Source organism: Nycticebus coucang, chromosome 7 (assembly GCF_027406575.1).
Source record: "Nycticebus coucang isolate mNycCou1 chromosome 7, mNycCou1.pri, whole genome shotgun sequence".
Taxonomy (NCBI): domain Eukaryota; kingdom Metazoa; phylum Chordata; class Mammalia; order Primates; family Lorisidae; genus Nycticebus; species Nycticebus coucang.
This window is the reverse complement of record NC_069786.1, coordinates 8,312,828-8,330,931: the sequence shown is the minus strand read 5'-3', so window position 1 is coordinate 8,330,931 and position 18,104 is coordinate 8,312,828. Positions and strand designations below refer to the sequence as shown.

The 18,104-nt window shown below is 57.8% G+C and overlaps 1 protein-coding gene across 1 annotated transcript in view; it reads right to left on the bottom strand.

Moving 5' to 3' along the window:
- Positions 1-17,653, bottom strand: part of HS6ST1 (heparan sulfate 6-O-sulfotransferase 1) — a 46,403-nt gene extending 28,750 nt beyond the window's left edge. Inside the window, exon 1 of the mRNA XM_053597695.1 lies at positions 16,836-17,653. Coding sequence (XP_053453670.1) covers positions 16,836-17,362 — 527 coding nt within the window. The 5' untranslated portion in view covers positions 17,363-17,653. The remainder of the gene's footprint in view (positions 1-16,835) is intronic.
- Positions 17,654-18,104: the final 451 nt, after the last annotated feature.

The following is an 18,104-nucleotide window of genomic DNA, read 5'->3' as shown; positions in this document are numbered from 1 at the left end:
CAGCCAGGGCCCTCTTCTCCAGGAAGGACAGCTGCCTGAGCAGTCTGGGTGCCCGCACACCTCGGGTGATAGCCTTCCAAATGGCCCATAGATCCCAGCATGAGCAACCTCTCTGTAAGGCCCCTGGGACTGTTCCCATGTGCAGGGCAAGGGTCCCTGGGGGTCTTAAGGCTCTGATCACCCCTGTGTGCAGGACAGGGGTCCCCAGGGCCTGCACAGCTCTAGGCTGCCCTCCCTTTTTTGCAGTGACAGCAGATCTTCTATGGAAACACATTTCCTCTGATATCCTGGCCCCACTGAGGGCTTCTGCGGGCTGGGGGTAAAGGAGTGGCTGGCCACCAAGTGGAAAATTGCTCAGTTCTTAAAGGCGACGAGTATGAAGGAATGCGAAATGGGAGGAAATGTCCCTAAGTGCCAACCACTTGTAAGGAAAAAAGAAGTTCTTGTTCCAGAATGTTCCTGAGTCACTGCGGCTGGTGGCCCACAGTGAGTATGACTGGTACGTGGGGGTGCCCCATGCAGCCCTGCCAGCCTCTGGAGCCTCTCACCCTCAGGGGCATGCATGTGTAGGGTCTCCTGTGGCCAGCAAGGCAGGGTCGCTGGGCACTCACGGACACCACGGCCTTGTGTGTCCTTGGGGCTCTGTGGCCCTCCCCTCCACCAGCCTGTATGGACAACAGAACTGATGGGCAGACGGCACATTGGTCTGCATCTCCCCATGGGAGCAGCTCCAGAGGCCCAGCTCAGCCTGAGAGAAGGAAAAGGCCGACAGCAGGGCTCTCGCCCCTTGGTCCTCCCCTAGAATAAAATCAATCTCCAATCAGAAGATGCTCCCACCTCCCAGCAAAAGCCAGCTCTGCCCCTCAGGAACACCCCGGAAAGGGGGTGTCACTGGGCACTGTGGTCAGGACCACAGGGCAGAGCCTGTGTGTGGCTACTGGCTAGGCCCTGCCCTTCAAGATGGTGCTGGCCCCTTAGTGGGCCTCAGAGAGACATAGTAATGGGGGGATGCTTGAGGCCCCAGGAATCACTGGTCGGTGCTGGTTCTCTGGACTCTGATGGACCACAGCCTGGAAGCCTGCCCCACACGTCCAACCTGCCGCCTGCCTAAGAAGAACCACTAGGCTCTCACGGGGCTGAGGACTAACCACCTGCCACCCATACTCAGGGACGGGACATGCAGTTGCAGGGAGCTGCAGGGAGCCAGGACACCTCCACACTCCTGATGCTCTCCCAAAAGGATGTCCCCAACAGCAGACTGACAGACGCAGACTGACAGATGTGCTGTGAAATGTCACCAAAGACAGCAAAGGCCTCTCTGGGCAGGACTAGGAAGAGGGCTGAAGAAGTGCCTAGAGCCATGTGGCCACGGGTACAAGCTGGGAGCAGGTCAGCTGTGAATTCAAAACAGCAGGACAGGAAAAAATGTACACAATGCCACAGAGCAGCCCCGAGGGCGGGGGCCAGGCAGCTCCACACGGTGCTTCTGCGGGACAGAAGCTCTAAAATCAGCACCTGCACTGTGATAGTAAGAAGAAAATGAAAGCAAATATCTGGGAAATTTTAATAGTTTCCGGGTCTAGTACAAAACTGTGCACAGCGCTGAGCTTCCCTTTCTTCCCCCTGGAGAAAGGTGGGTCCAGGCTACCTGCCCCAGCAGGGGCTGCACACACAGCTTTGGGGGTGCGGGGAGGGGGCGTTAGGGGCATTAGCACAGCAGCTTCCGTCCCAGGACCTCTGGGCACCCTGGCCTCACCCCAGCCTGCCTTCAAGCTGCTCAGTCCTGCTCGCTGTGCGGGGCTCCTTCCAGCCCAGCCCCCCTGAGATGGACAAGGGCTGAACTCTGGGATTCCCTACAGCTGCGGCCTGAGGGATAAAGCAGGGATCTCCCAGGGAGGTTGTGAAAGCAGGCCCTCGGAGTCTGTGAAAGAAGGGCCCTCTCCACCCTGTCAAAGGGGTTGGGTGAAAACCTGCCACAGCGCCCTAGCAGCCAGGCAATGCTGTCCTACTCTCCACCTCCCTGGGTGACCTGGGTGGCCACCTGCTACCAATGTCCTCTCCTGAGTAGGCTAGGTGGGAGAGGTCACCCACTCTCAGCAGCAATCTGACATCATGGAGAAGGCTGCTGCACGTGCAGCAAACACCAAGCCCTGCTATGGCTACTTAAGAACCAAGGCACTGGGTGGCTGGCCGGGCCATGTGGTACTCACACGGGCCACCTTGCTGCAAAGGCTGCCACTCTGGGAGCTGCCTCCCAAGTGCGAGGTGGGTCAGGAGCAGGGCCAACCTCTCCAATTAGACAAAACACTCCCTAGCGCCTGGCCCTGCTCTGTGCTTGAGACACGCAGACATTTGCCTCACACACTCACTCTGCAAACTGCAGGGCAGCAGAACGCAGCGCGAGGACAGCTCTGGGTGCACCTGGGCATCGCTGCCCTGTACCCTCCCAACTCCCGGAGCCTCCTGGGTCAGTAGAGGAACCCAATCTGCTCCACTGGCCTCATCTTGCTCTTACACATCTTGGGGTGCTGAGCCCTGTTCTGGAGACAGAGGAGCCCAGAGGAACCCATGGCAGACGCGCACAAGGACTGATGGAGGCACACAAGAGACAGGGCCCAGTCTGGGGGAGGAGGGAGGCAGGAGCCCCCAGGAGGAAGAGGTTATGGGGGACAAAGGTGCCAGCCTCTCTTCCCTGATCCCAGTCCCAGTGGGGTAGGCTCTGCTGGGCCTGGCTCTCTGTGCCACTCTGACGTCTCTAGCCACCTTGCCATCCAGGGCAACCACAAGACCCTGAAGGCGGCCACATTGATCCCTTCGGTCAACAAGTCCAACCTGCGCATGCTCCCACTGGGGCCTGGTGCTCCTGCGTATGTGGTGGAGGGGACACCTGGCCAGCTAGCCCAGCCAGGCAAGTGTTTATCACCTGCTGACTGCTTTGCCAATGTCTGACTGTGATACCCAGCCTGCCCGCTGAAGGGAGCATTAGGCAGGTGCCTAAAAATAAATGGCAGAGACCCCCTCTGAAGAATGCTACACTGCTTGGGCCACCAGCCTTGGCACTTGCCACTGCTTAAGCCCAGGTCCTAGCTCTAAGGGCCACCGTGTTAACTTGACTGGATTAAGGATGCCCAGATGGCTGGTAAAACATTATTTCTGGGTGTGGCTGTGAGGTATTTCTGGAAGAGACTGGCATTTGAATCAGTGGACTGGGAGATGAAGATCCACTCTCACCAATGTGAGCTGGCACCTTCCAATCGCTTGAGAGCCCAGATAGAACAAAAAGGCAGAGGGCAGTGAACTCATTCTCTCTTCTGGAGCTGGAATACCCTTTTCTCCTGCCCCGGACATTAGAATACCAGGTTCCTGGGCTTTGGACTCTGAGCCTTGCATCAGGTTCTCAGGTCTGTGGCCTTGGGCTGGGCCATGTCACAGGCTCTCCTGCTCTCCAGCTCACAGATGGCAGGACGTGGGAAGTCTCAGCATCCGTAATCGCATGAGCCAATTCCCCTAATAAATCCCTTCTCATCTGTTTATATATATATCCTGTATGTTCTGTGTCTCTGGAGAACCCTAATACAGCCACATTGGAAATGCTGCTGGACACGACCACCCTTGTGAAGCATGTGCAGTCATAGAAGCCTGTTTCCCTCTGGGCTGGGTGCTCCCTGGGGACAAAGAAGGTATGTGGGAGGGGCCTGGTAAGAAGAGGGCCCTCAGGATAAGAACCACTGCTGCTCCAAGTATGTGTGTGCCGAGCATTGAATGGGGCAGAGATGTCCACTTTGGCTAAGGGCAGGAGGAGGGAACAAGGGCCGCCATGAACTTCAAAGCCTTGGGGGCTGCCTTGTAAACAGACATCAGCGCAGGACTCCAGAAAGACCCTGGACTGGCCAAACCCTGGTTCTGCCATCTGGCTGGTGACCTTCACCCTGCAGGTCCCCTCACAGGAGAGGAGCAATTCACCCAATACTCCATTCTGATGCAGTCAACCTGAATCCTGCTCTGGAGGCAGCTACGGGCCAGAGGACCACCAGGGGCACACGGTGTCTCAAAAGGGCATTTGCACTAGTGTCACATGGCAGCAGCAGCTGCTCTGTGCTGGCTCCCTGGGTCAGTAGAGAACCCACCCTGTAGCACCCTGTTATTTCCTGACACCCAGAGTGGCCACCTGTTCCCTTTCCTGCACCTGTGATGGCTTCAGGCCCCTCTGCCAGCTGGCCAGGCCCCCACAGGGTGCAGGCACCCACACACCTGCAGGCCATTGCCCCTTGGCTCCGTTGCAACCCACTGAACCAGACTCCAGGGCTGGCTGATGACCTGGGATGGCTTCCATGATGAGAATGGAAGAGACAGAGTCAATGGTGTACTGAGCCAATCCTGTCTGTAGCCCAGGGCTGCCCTTTCATGTCCAGTTCACCTCTGTCCTGGTCGGGGATGCAGTGACCAGTGATGTCTGTCTGTTCAGCCAGCCACAGTTTAGTGCTACACCAGGTAAGGCCCATCTTCCCAGCAGGGAGACCCACAGCCACTTGTACTGGGCCATGTGGGAAGCTCTGGTCCTCCAGACAGGTGCTATAGTGAGGGAGGGAGCCTGTGGCACTGGCTGCAGAGCCTCTGCCTGTGAGGGGTCTATGGGAGAGAGGAGGCCCCACATTGCAGACCAAGCCTGAAAAAAAGACTCTCTAGGCTGCTGGGGCCTAGTAAGGTGTCCTGCTTTGGGATTCTCCATCCTCTGCTGTCTGAGCTGGCCTGTTGCCTGCCTAGGTCCCCTTTTAGCCTGAATGCTGCAGAACCAGGTTTGCTCCTGCCCTGGAGCAGCCCCCACCAGTCCCACTACCTGCCTTTTACCCACTTGGCTGAAACCTGACTGCCGTCTACTTTATACAAATGATGTTCTCCACTGGGCATGTTGCCAGCCCAGCTTCCCGGAAAGCAAAGGAACAAACCTCTCTCTATACGATGCGGCTTCCCGACAGGCCTGCGCCTGGTGGTTCTAAAGCATGACGTGGGAGGCCCCAAGTCTCTGTGGGTTCAGGAGGTTGGCCATCAGCAGCCCTCTGTCTGGACTTGTGCAAGAAAAGCCAACTGCCCAGACCTGCTTGCCTGCCTTCCTGTGGGCCAGGAGGGAACAAGGCAGGAGCAAGGCTAAGTTCCTCCAACCTGGGCCCAGGGGCTGCAGCAGGCTGAGTGGGAAGGAAGGGGCTGTGGCAGGGGTGTGGGCCTGGTTGGCCGAGGCTTGTTCTCCAGGCAGGGCCAGAACTACTCTCTCTCTCTGCAGCCCACGGTCTCCTGCAAGGCCTCTCCTAACAGGTGACCTCAGACACCTCCAAACTCCTCTAGAACATCTGCCTCCCTGGATCCAACCCTTTCAGGGAAGCTGATAGGTTAGACCCAATGACTCGGCTGTTCTGGCCAGGCATCCATGCATTCAGCTGGACACTAATGGGGCCCGGGACCTTCCCCAGGATCTCCATACTGTCCTGGGCTCCCTGGCAAGCCCACCCACTGAGCAGCCACACTGTTCTCCACTACCAGCAGGCAGTGTGGTAGTCAAGAGTCCCACGCTCTGGTCGGCTCCTGGGTCTTCCTCCTAAGTAGGGAACTGCCTGTCCATCATCACTGGGGAGGGTTAGAGGAGACCCTGGAGCCACAGGCCTGCATGGGAACCCCAGCCTTGTCATTGGTGATCGCTGATGGCAAGTTACTTAGACGCTCTGCACCTCAGTTTACTCATCTGCCAAACACGGCCCCTGACAGTGAGGCTTGAGTGAGGGCTCTGGGCATGGAGTGAGGCTGGCAGCCACAGTCCCCTCTGCTCCAGGACCGCTGCCTCTGTTTCCCAGCTGTGCCCATGCACGGCTGTGCCTTCCCTGTGCCCTCCCTCCACACACTGTGGTTTGGCTGGAGGCCTTGGTCCACTGTTGCAAAGCTTTCCCTGCTGAGGAATGTGAACAGGATTCCAGAGAAAATAGTCTCGCACCCCCAGCTCGCAGCTCCAGGAGGGGACCCTCGGCGCTCCTCTTGCCATGGTGACGCAAACACAAAACCTCAATGCTTGCAGGATTCTATTTCCCAAGGTCACCAACCTCCAGAGGTAAATATTTACACATGAGCCTCTAAAGCTGAAACTCAAAGGGAAGATGCTGTCCCTGATGCCCGTGGGCCACAAATGTGCCCACATCTGCCCCTAAGAGCCCTGTGATGGCAAGAGCTTCCAAATTCTTAGGACAGTGACTTTTGGCTATTCCGTTCCATCTAGTGGGGGTGGGGCAGCTTGGATAGTCTTGGAGCAAACATTACACGGACAGGGCTGGGGCCATGTGCGTGTAGGGGGATACATTCCAAGGCTACAATGATGAGGGTGCTGCCACACACCCCCACTCCTTTCCTGGGGGGTACTGCAGGGCAGCCTTGGGGTGTGGCTGCAGCAGACGGTGCTGAGGGGCTGGGGACTGAGGGCAGGGGTGGACACCCGTCTGGAGGCACAGACAAGCAGTGCCATTGCTATCACGAAGGAGAGATTGAGACACAGGGCACAGACATCCAGCTCCTTGGCCAGGCTGGGGGGTGAAACAGGCAGGCCTCACTGTGGGAAAGGCCACTCAGACGTGCACCAGGAGGGGAAGGAGGTCCTGTCATTTCAGAATGGTGTGTTTCTGGCTCTGATGTTACTGCAGGATCCTTTCTTTCCAACACCATCTCACAGGTACACTATGAATAGGGCTGATGGCAGTAAGCTGGCCCTGCAGGAGGACCTGCCCACTCACCAGGCCTCTTTGGGCTCGGCTTATATAGTTGCTATGCTGGGCACTGCTGAGACCCTGGGGTTGTCCATGGTGCAGGGAGGACGGCCGGTCAGTTGGCCATCTGTCCATCCAGTCTTCCAGGTCCCTGGCTGAGCCCTCGCCTCCAGGAGGGTCCCATGGGCAGTAAGCACATGGTGCTATAGGGCTAAGGACATGAACGAGTGAGCAGCAGAGACCTCAGGGGCAAATAAACACACAATTAAGATGCCCTTCTCGCCTTCAGGGAATGGTGTGCTGGGACCACTGGGGTCCTATTTCCTGGCTTCTTGCCCAGCAAAAATGACAGTGTGCGGGGCCAAACAATGGAGAACTGCAGGCATAGCGGGGGACAGCTGCTCTGGACTGAGGCTGGACCACCCTCTGACCCTCTTCTAGGGACACACAAGGACTGTATACAAACACCACTGCTGCCTGCAGACTGCAACAGCCACAGCCACAGCGAAACACCCCTCACAGCTGCCTGAGCACAAAGCAGGGGGAGAAGAGAGTCTAGACGACCTTGTCCAGCAGGCAACGGATTAAACATGCATGTCATGGACCACAGGGGATAAATCTCAAAAACAAGACTGAGTGAAAACAGCAAGTTGCAAAAGATTAAGTACAGTTTGATATAGGTTCTGGAAAGTCAGTAACATCAAAGCAGTACGATTTATGTTTAAGGAATTCATAACCCCCACCCACAAAAACATGCTGCAGGACTGTGGTGCTGGGGTGGCAGAGGGGAGGTGGGGCGGGAGGCGTCACCTGTGTCCTATTCCAAGCTCTAAGCCTGCAGTGGGAACAGAGGGGAAACCTGGTGAGGCTCCCAGGTCATACCCCTGCACTGCCCTGTGGGGGCTGACTGCAGGCTGGCTCAGCCCCCACTGGTGGTTCAGGGAGAGACAAAGCCTCAGGCACAGCCAGCTGGGGCCTCTGTGCAGGGCCAGTGTCATAGGACACTCACTGCTCCCCCCTCGCCCTGGAGCTCCTCTTGGCTGGGCACTGAGGTTCTCAGATGGACAGGTGGGTCAGATGGACCAGGACGGACATGCACTGTCCCCACATCTGGGTTGTTGGCCAGAGATGGCAGGGGCTTTCTGGAAATCCCAGGATCAATGCCCCTTTGTTGAGTGGGCACAGACAGGAAGACAGTGGGAGGTTCCAAGGCCACAGCCCAGGGTGAGGAAGAGACTCCAGTAACCAAAGCCTGGCTCATCTCAGGCTGTCACCTCTGAAGTCCAGTGATGACACTGTGGATGTCACAGATAAGGTGACCTGAACTGCCAGGATGTCAGCTACTTTGAGGGAAGCTCCCTGCTGGCCTTGAGCAGACCGATTCACAGAATGAGAACAAGAGCTGACCTCCCAGCTAGCTCTGGAAGCCCCTTCCCTGTGACCAGGACAGATGGGACATTTTATAGCCTCTTGTAGAAAAGAGCCCCAAGTAGAATCACAGGAACAACTCCAAGTCCCTCTCCTCCTCCCCCCATCCCCCGCCCCGTAGGACAGGCATGCCCATTTTACACAAGGGTGACCCAGGACAGAAGTTGCAGAGCTTGTGAGGGGCCAAGCTGAGCCCAACTGGCCCAGCTCCAACCTGGGCCCCTTCCCTTGGTCTGCTGCTGTCCCCAGGAGGGTCCCGGGGCTCCCTGGCTCTGCATCCCCCACCGGCCTCTAGCTCCTGCTCTCCCATTTGCTTTGGGCTGTTTTCTCCCTGGTTGGCCTCCTTGCTGTCAGGTTGCCCATGGAAACTTCCGTCCCCACTTGCTATGGAGTATGGAGTGGACCTTACTGAGTTGACTCCTGCTGGGCTTTGGCCTCCTACCACCCCACAACACAAGGAAAGAAAACAAGACTCAATGTGTTCCCCAACTATCCAGGCGGGAGCAAGGTCTGAGCTGGAACCCAGACTGGGCTGACTCTAGGGCTCTGATGGTCACACATCTACCTGACATCATTTCTGAGGAGCCACTCAAACTGACCAGTGCAGAGCTCCTCCTATGGATGCTGAAGGACAAAGACTGGGCCTGCCCCCTCACCAGGTGGCCCATCAAAGAGAGATACTGGCCCCAGCTACTGCCCATGCCCAATGGGTGGATCACCCATGGCCACTGACCTCCAATGATGCTTCAGCTTTGAAAAAAATGAACTCCAGAGTTGCAATCTTTCCAGTTACTGTCTTTCCACACAGTTACTGACCTGCTGTGAGGTCCCCGTTGGGCTTTTAACAATTACCGTGTAAACAACATGAAGCAGCTGCGCTGGTCACATGTGTGCCACAAAGACAGGCCAGGTGCAGGCATTGGGGCCGCTTTTTGCAGAAGCCCTGCATGCAGCCCTGCCCCTGTGGTCAGCCTCAGCCCGCTGTACAGATGAGGAACTGGCCCCCCTGCTCCCCCGACACACGAGCACAATCTGGGGCCAGAGGCAACATGGCAGGTGAGTCACAAGAGGTCAAGGGTAATATGCCACTGGTTGCTCTACAGAATCAAATGGCTGAATGACACCCTCATTTTAGAGATGGGGACACTGGGCTTGGATGTTCACTTGAGCCCTCGCCACTCACAAGGTAGGACAGGCTGCTCAGGGGATTCTTCTTTGTTCCTTGGACTCCCAGCCAGGCTTTTTAGAAAAAATCCATTCCAATGCTCCCCCAAGGCCTGAGCAGGCAGGTGAGTCCTTGTGTTTCCTGCCCTCTATGGAGCCTCAGGGGTCTGTTTTACACGGGGTGGGTGGAAGGTGGGGGGGGTGGGGTGTCTGGTGGAACTTGGGGTATTCACTCCCCGCACGCAGCTCTTGGAGAGCTGGGGACCTAGAGTGCATGGCCAAGTGAATCAATGAAGGTACCAACAGTCAGGGCTTGGGTGGGGCTTCCAAACAGTCCAGCCACCCTGGAGGGAGCCTTGGGCAGAGGCACAGGCAGGTACAGGAAAAGGCCACCCACTGGCTGGGAGACAGGTGTGTGTGTGGGGTACATCCTTAGCAAAGCTTCCAGCAGCAGTAGAGCTGGTTGGGGATCCTCTGTGGGAGACAGGAGCTGCCCCATTGCTATTTGCTCCTTCTTCAAGGAAAACAACCCCCCAGCCACACAGCAAATCCGGGGGAGGATGTGTGTGGTCTCCAGTCACTGCCTCCCCCCTTGGTCTACTCGGGGGCCCTGAGTGTCTTTTAATGGTGTCCACCCTGGGCTGGGCAGTCTGGGATTCTGTGAGTGGGTATGTGCATGCCACGCCATGATTTTCCAAAATGACAGCCCCTGTAAGCTGGGCCCTTAGGATGGTCCCATACCAGGAAGGGGGCACTTTACCAAGGGAGGAACAGAGCTCAGACCACAGGTCCCACAGTCAGAAAGTGACAGGCCTGCACCCAGGGGCCTCTGCCTGTCCCTCTCCACTAGTGCCATCTGTTTCCACTGTCCTCTACTGCTTTTGTGAATGGCTGTGGGTCTCAGGTGACATGTCTGAAACCTGTGGTTCCAGAGAGCCACTTCCTGCCTATGCTCTTACTCCTCCAGTGAAAGCCAGCGTGGGGGGGGCTTCCCCACCCCCTCAGGGGCTGCAGGCCACGCCTCTTACTGCCAGCGTGTTTGCACCAGGGCCTGTCACTGTGGTGGGGGCAGGATCTCTCCCCCTGGGGCTTCAGACTTTTTCTTTGGCATAAGGTAATCATCACCCCAAAAGAACCAGAGCAGACAACAAAATCTTAATAGGAAGGAAAAAAGCCAACTAAGTTTCTGAAAAAGCAAGAACAAGAGTCTCCACAGATAAAAACTGTTTTGCAAACACACGTCAGCTCGCCTACGAGTGCTGGCAAGTGGGGCCAAGGTATGGCCCTCAAGGAAAAGAAGAACAGGCTGCCAACGGGAGTCTAGGTGGTTAGAGAGAAGTGCCTGGAGGCCATCTCGGCAGGAGACGGCCTGAACCACCCCCCCCTCCCGCCCGTCTACATGGTCTGAATTACACAACCCTGCCAGTGTGGGGCTGCCTCTGACTGACGTCCAATACTCCCACTCTGTACCTGCTCCCCAAGGCTTAGCTTCTCATGCTCATCCCTCTCCAAACCCACACAACCCACTGCATGCCATCACCAGATGAGGGTCTGAGTCTCGCTGAAGCTGCCTTTGCAGTGGTTGAGGACTGACCTGGAGACACCCCGTGGTCTTTCATGGGGAGTGGGAAATTCAATCTGAGACCCTGAGTGGGACGGTGTGGGTACTGGGAGAGAGCTGAGGGGATGGGGAAGAAGGCTTCCCACCTTGCAGAGAACAGACACGGGCAGAAAGATGGGGGCTGGACCTCCTGTGCCTGCACACACTCACAGTACTGCCTCCTACCTGGCCTGTCCTCCCTGGGCCAGCAGTGGCATCAGTGGCCCTTGAGGACCTTGAGGACCCCTGAGAACAACCCAATTATCCAGGGGAGGCAGGGGAAGGCGCTGGCCAGGCTGCATGGGGAGCGCCTCTCGGCAAGCCCGCGCTACCTTTCTGCAGATCAGAGCACATGTCCTATTTCTTTGCTGCTCTCGGGCAAAGGCTGGCAGATGTTTCCAGCAAACCCAACACCACAGGTCTACATATGAAGACACATGTTCTGAATCCAACTGGTCAGACCCAGTGGCGTCCTTTCACCCATGGACAGTTTTCCTATCTGGGAGGGGTGGGCACAGAGCAAACACATCCAAATGACAGTGCCTACCTGTCCAGGCTGAGAGACTCTGACAAAATCTCCAACTTCTCTGGGCTGTAGCTTCCTTGTGTGGAAAACGGGGCCAATCTTCATGAGGGTGCTTAGGGCCAAATGAGACAACCCACTCCAGGTATCCACTGAACGCTTGGGGACAAGAGCCTCCTTGTTTGCCCCTCCCTCCATCGCTGGGACCCCAGGTCCCTGGGAGTTGCACCCTTCTCTCAGCAGCAGTGAAATAAGCCATCTGTGAGCAAGTGGGAAGCATCTGGGGTAACTGGGACACGGCAGCTCCCAACCCCCTTAAATAATGGGTCAGCCCAAGGGCACAGTAGTTGGGCAAGAGTTTGCAATAAAAGCTACCAGATTGGCACTTTTTGCTGATTTAAGTGAGCCAACTTCTTTTAAACCCACAGTGAGATTCAAACCCAACAAGGGTGCCGCTGAGATTGGCACTCAAATACCACAGGTGGGAACAGACAAAGTGTAGGTGTTCTGGAAAGTAATTTAACATTTATACTGAGAGCATTAAAACATTCAAAGCATTCAACTCAAAAATTCCACTCCCAGAAGTGAGCGCCAGGCAGCATGTTTGCACACAGGGACGTGGACCACAGTGCTCCCCACGGGCACATGACCGGAGGCCGCCTGCTCTGCCACCCGGCCAGCGATGGCGCACCCGGCGCGGGGAGCTCTGTTTCTAACACATTAGACAATGTTTATGACGTAATTTATACTACAGCTTTAACTGTAGTGGAAAAACAACACATGAGGGATGGGATTTTTCTTTCTGTGCTGCGTACATACCGTCCTCCCCTTCATCTACCAAATGCTCATTGTAACAATGATAAAAGGGGGCCCTGAAAGGAAAAGACACACTCCCATGGCGATGATAAAACCAGACCCCTTCTCTTCCTTCCCTACAGGACATTGGAGGACTCCAGCCCCAATGTGGCCACTCCTCTAGTATGGCAGCCAAACCTCCCACTGAGGAAGAAACTTGAACTGATTCCAGGTCTGCCCCTCCCTCTGACCGCGAGGCCCAGGGTGGGCATGATGTCCCCTGAAAAAAGTCTCTTGGACCCAGATAAAAAGGCCCCAGGGCAGGGCCAGCCCGCCACAGAATGTGGCACACATGGAGACTTTTATGTGCCCAGGACTTGAAGCCATGGCCTGGCATGTCCTCTGGTCTTTAAGACAACTTGAGTGGCAGAGCAGAGGTGATGGCACAAACCAGAGAATTGAGTTTGCCTTATCATGTATCTTCTAAAACAATAAAGAAAGGAGTTCTTTTGTTTTGTTTTTTACAAAAATCTAATTTGGAACATCTTGACCTCACATTTTCTTTCTGTTTCCACCAAAGGCCTCTCTAGGCAATGCAGGCCGTGGTGTGCCCCTGCCAAGTCCCAGGTCCTGTGCATTGGCCCCAGTCACATGCTCTGGGCAACATCTGTCCCCATCACAGCAGATATGGATTTTGTCCCTTGATCTCAAAGAAGAAAGTGATTATGAAAGCAAGTTAGGAATCATCATGTGCCACGGAAACAGTTGTCTCACAAATGCTCTGATCTAAGCCTACTCGCCACCCAGTCCAGCCTACTGGGAGCCCCTGAGGTTCTCAGGAAACAGCACAACACTTGAGGCTGACTCCGTGATCCTGACACATCGGGAAGGGAGGAACAGAGCAGCTCCTGGACAGGTCATGGAACCAGGAGGAAATCATGACAACTTAGCATCCACTTGGCATTGGACCACAGCCAGTGCCAATGCACCTTGGAGGTGCTAGGGTGGCAGATAAGAGAACAATTAGAGGCACCTAAGGCAACAGGGAAGCTTAGGAACAAAAAAGCCAGGGACAGGATTTTGAGTGGGGACTGAAGTGAGAAGCTTAGGAACAAAAAGCTTGGAGGAGGGGGTTCTGAATGCGGACAGAAGTGAGGAGCCAGCAGGACAGCAGGGAAGGGGGGTGGCCTTTTGGGTAAGGGGCAGCCTGCACTCAGCACCAGGCAGGTTTCTGGAGCTTGAGAAGGCTCAGGATCACAGAGTGGGAGGGCACACAGTCAAAGACCCAGGCTACAGGCACTGGGAGGGCAGTGCAGTGGTGATGCAGTGATGGCAGGCTCCCTGTGTGCCATCCCTCCTGTAAGGAAGCCCAAACTTTGCAGAGCAATGTCCCAGAGGCTGGGAGTCCACAGAGGGCTCCTAGAGGGGCCCTGCTGCAGAGAGGACACAGGCTGAGCCCAGGACCCCAGCCAAGGTGGCCCAGAATCCACACTTGTGCCCCAAATGCCCTCTGTGGTCCCAAATGAAGCTTGTATGATTTCAAGGCAGCCCAGTCAAGACTTTGACTGTTTCTCCTCTTGCGTTGCTAACAGGCAGACAGGAACAGGGAGGAGGAATGTTCTAGTTCCAGGAACACCATCCAGACCCTCTGAGGTGACACTGGAGTGTGAGAGCTACCTTTGGTAATGGCAGGCCACCTAGATGTTGCCTGCAGGAAGTCACACCTCTCCAAGGCCAGCAGCGAGAGGTCCTTCCTGGGCAGTCTTACAAGTAAGAAGCCAGCAGGTGAGGCAGGCCCTGCAGTGGACACAGGACCAGACAGGAACCTGCCAACAATCTGTTTCTCTCTACAAGTCAGGAAGCCCTAAAGGCCGCGAGAAGTTCCAAACTATATTCTGGGAAGATGTGGTAACCTGTCCACCTCTATTTGTCACTAGGACGTTCCCCTAGCTGAGAGCAGCCCAGGATGGCACTGTGCAGTGGTGAGTACTCCCCTCTCCACAGGACCCAAATACCATAGACTCTGGCACTGGGAGCCAGGAGGGGCTTGGTGGAGGGGTTAGCACACCCTGGTGTGGGCAGGCAGGCAGGACAGAGAGGGGAGGAGGAGAGGGATCCAGCCTCCAAGGGCCTCAGGACCTCGAAGAGCCAGGCCTACCCCCTCCCCAGCTTATCACCCAGGCAGGCACTCCAACACCCACAAAGTCCTGGGGAGGGCAGGATGGAGGGCAGTGAAAACACCACAAGGCAAGACAAGATAGGGTGACATCTGACATCTGGGCCCTAGTGGGATGTCTGGGGGCGGGGAGAATGGGGGGGAGTCCTCAGTATATGGACCTCAGCACAGCTGGGCTGTAAGCACACAACGCCAAGGTTGCCCAGGCCTCCCAGGAAGCTCATTAGAAAAGCCATCTACCTAATACCTGGAACAGAAATTAAGGGAGGGAGAGAGAGGAGCAACTTAAGAGGTGGGGTGCTGTCACCTGCCTGGTGGCATAGCTCACTCCCAGAGTGGGTGGCAGAGGGGCCTCCCGAGGGCCTCCCCAACCCTGCCTGCCTGCTGCTGAGTTAGCAATTCCCAAGCTGAGGGGCTAGTGCCCATCCCCACAGGAGGCAGCTGTTTTCCATTCCTTCTCCACACCCCCCCCCCCCACGCTCCCTGGGCAGGGGTGCTGGGCCCTCCTTTGCACAGTGCCTGTGCCTGTCAGCCTCACCTCACCCTTCTACTCTTGGCTATGAGGGTGGCTGGAGCTCTTGCTTTGGTGGACAAACTGGAGAAAGGAGGCCTGGGATCCTTCCTTCTGGGACCCACAAAGAGACAGGGCTGCAGAAGAGCAACCTGGCTGGCTTGTACTCTCAGGGCAGGTAGGTGCTCTGCCACGCAAGCTCGCTTCAAAGGCTCCAGCCTCTTGCAGCCCAAAAGTGCTTCACACTCCCCTCTGGGGCGCCCAGACTAATCCCTCTGGTAGATATTCACACTCCCTGCAGGCAAGGAGGTGCCCTCCTGGGCCTACTGGGGTCAGCGAGTGCCCAGCTCTGGGAGTCTACAGCCCTGGTAGGCAGACAGGTGGGTGGAGGCATGGCTTTGGTCCCTAGGCCCAACTCAGTATAACCCAGAGTTGCTGGACCACCAGGACTGGGGGAGGGCCTACAGTAGGAATGCTCATTTGTGCAAAAGAGACCAAGCGCTGGGCTGGAAGGAATGCTTCAAGGGCCCTAGACAGGCAGCTCTGAGGCTGCCAAGTGTGGATCGTGGCCTAAAAGGGACCTAGAACATCACCTCCCAGGCTGGGAGCTGCTGTGTGTGTGTGTGTGTGTGTGTGTGTGTGTGTGGAGGGGAGGGCGGATCAGCCAAAGGAAGGGGAGCACCTTTCCCCCAGATCCCCCCCAGCTCTAAGATCCTATTTCCTGATAGCTTGAGAAAGACCCTGGGACAAGGACCAGGGGCTGTGCAGGGAGCAGTGGTCCAGGGTGGCTGGACCACTGAGGTTCCCCACACGCCTGAGCACCTATCTACCCTGAGAGTACAAGCCAGCACACCTCCATCAGCCCAGACTCGCCCATCCCAGCCTGTCTGCAAATTCACTTCTGAGGCAAATGTGGAAGAAAAACAAAAGGCAAGCAAAAAGACCTGCTCCTGGCCGTCTCAGCCCCGTGAGGAACAGAACAACCTCCACTCTAACTGCTGGGAGCCTGCTTCCCAGGAGCGCTACCCTGCCACCCCTTCCATGCAGGCGGCCACACACAAGTGCTCTTAACCTCCACAGACTGGGAGCGGGGGAACCGCAGGGAAGGTGTCTGGCTGCACAGGCGCCCTCCACCAGCTCAGCTACTCCCACCTGGCTGGTGGGTTCCTGGGGAAGGTAGCTCAGTCCACAGCTTTTGTTCCTCTTTCAAAGCAAGCTTGTACCTGAAAGGGTTCTGCTGATAGGCCCACAGGGGAGGACAGTAGCCCTGCCTCCTCCCTGCCCTCAGCCCCAGGTCACACAGGGCCTTTGTTCTTTCTAGGCAGAGCCAACCCCCTTCCCTGGCAACTCCTCCCCTGCCCCCAAGGCAGGCTGGCAGGTACCACAGGGCTGGAGCACCACAGGTGCAGGAGGGAGGCATCTCACTACTCTCCTTCCACTTTTGTTACTGGAGCATGGTGGGAAGCACGCACTCCAGGTGAGCTACACACACACCCAGGAACCCACGTCGCTACCTACGGACGCATGAGGCGGCTCAGGATCAGCCCAGACCTTGGTCCCGGCGGGCCAGATCTCAGGGCGCACAGCATATGAGGTGGCCCAGAGGGCAGTGGCCCAGGAGAAAACCTGAGCTACGCCAGTGGTGGTGGGGCAGAGAAACAAGAAGAAGGTGAGAGCGAGGTCAGAGAGCAGGTGTGCAAGCCGGCCAGAAAAAACAGAGACTCATGGCAGGTCTGTAGAAGCCACAGCGACTAAAAGCTCCAAGAGGGCAAGACATGGGGGCGAGAATAGGGCGATGGGGGGCAGAGCCGGCCCAGCACAGCCCGGCGGGGACACAAGTGCACGAAAGGATTTGGCCACCCCGGCCCCGACGGCGCTCCCCCGAGGTGGGCGCTCACCTGGGGGTGCGCAGCGCGGCGGGGTCGCGGCGGTCTAGCACGCCGGGCACGCAGTTGGTGAGCTCGGTCCAGTCGGCGTGCAGCCCGCAGCTCCAGCCAGTGGAGAAGCGGGAGAAGAGCCAGGTCTCGCGGCGGTTGGGCCGGTAGCAGGTGCACTTCTTTTGGCCTGGCCGGCAGTCGCAGGGCACCTCGAGGCGAACGTTCTGCACGAGGTGGCGGCCGAAGGTGGTGCCTCCTGTCTTCTGGATGTGCAGGAAGACGATCACGTCGTCACCCTTCATGTCGAAGTGCAGCGAGCGCTCCAGTTCGCGCACCGGGAAGTAGTACTTTTTCTCGTAGTGCGGGTCCGGCGTGGGGAAGAGGTCCAGGTCGTCGGGCGGCGCGCGGCCGCCGGGCGCGCCCAGGCTCAGCCCCGGGCCCGCGTACTGGTACAGGATGAGCATGAAGCACACCGAGCCCGCCACCACCAGCACGAACTTGCTGGCGTGCTCAACCATGGTCCTGCCGCCGGCGCGCCGCCGCCGCATGTGTCACCATCGCCGGGGCCCGGAGCGGGGCGCGGGGCCTGAGAGGGCGGGGGGCGCGGGCGCAGCTGCCTCCGCCGCCGCCCGCGCTCCGGCCCGGCCCGGCTACTCGGCGCCCAGGCCGCCCGCAGCGGCGCGGGCCCCGGCCCTCCGCGGCGCCATGGTTGCTCCCCGCTCGGCCTCGGCTCCCCGGGCTCGACGCTCGGCTCGGCTCCTGCTCGGCTTCGCTCCCGGCCCCGGCCCCGGCCCCGGCCCGCCCCGCGCGCCCCGTGCCCCTGCACCGGCCCGCTCCGCTCCGCGCCGAGAACGCTCTGCGCCGCCCCGCGCGCCGCCGCGTCTCCGCAGTCCGCCGCCGCCCCGCCCCGGCCCGCCCCCGGCCCGCCCCCGCGGCGCCTCTTGCCGTTGCCGCCCGCGCCGATCCTTGGCCCCGCCCCCGGATCGCCAGGGACCGCTGGCCGGCGCTGAGCGCTGGGACGCCGGTCTCGGGCCATGGCAAAGCTGCTCTTAGGCGGGCCGCCGCGGGACTGGGGATTGATTCTAGCCCTCAGAAGTGTGCGGGGTGATTTGGGATAGTAGAGCCGAGGCATGGGCGGTACTCTTGGGGCCGGGGTTGCGCAGCGTCCGGCAACTGTGGGGCCTGGGTCCAATTTCATCCCCAGGTCCCGGTTGGCGGCACCCCACGAGAGAAAAGGCCTTGACCTTGCACGCTGAGCGCTTTGAAGTTCCAAACCAGAGCGGGCTGTAA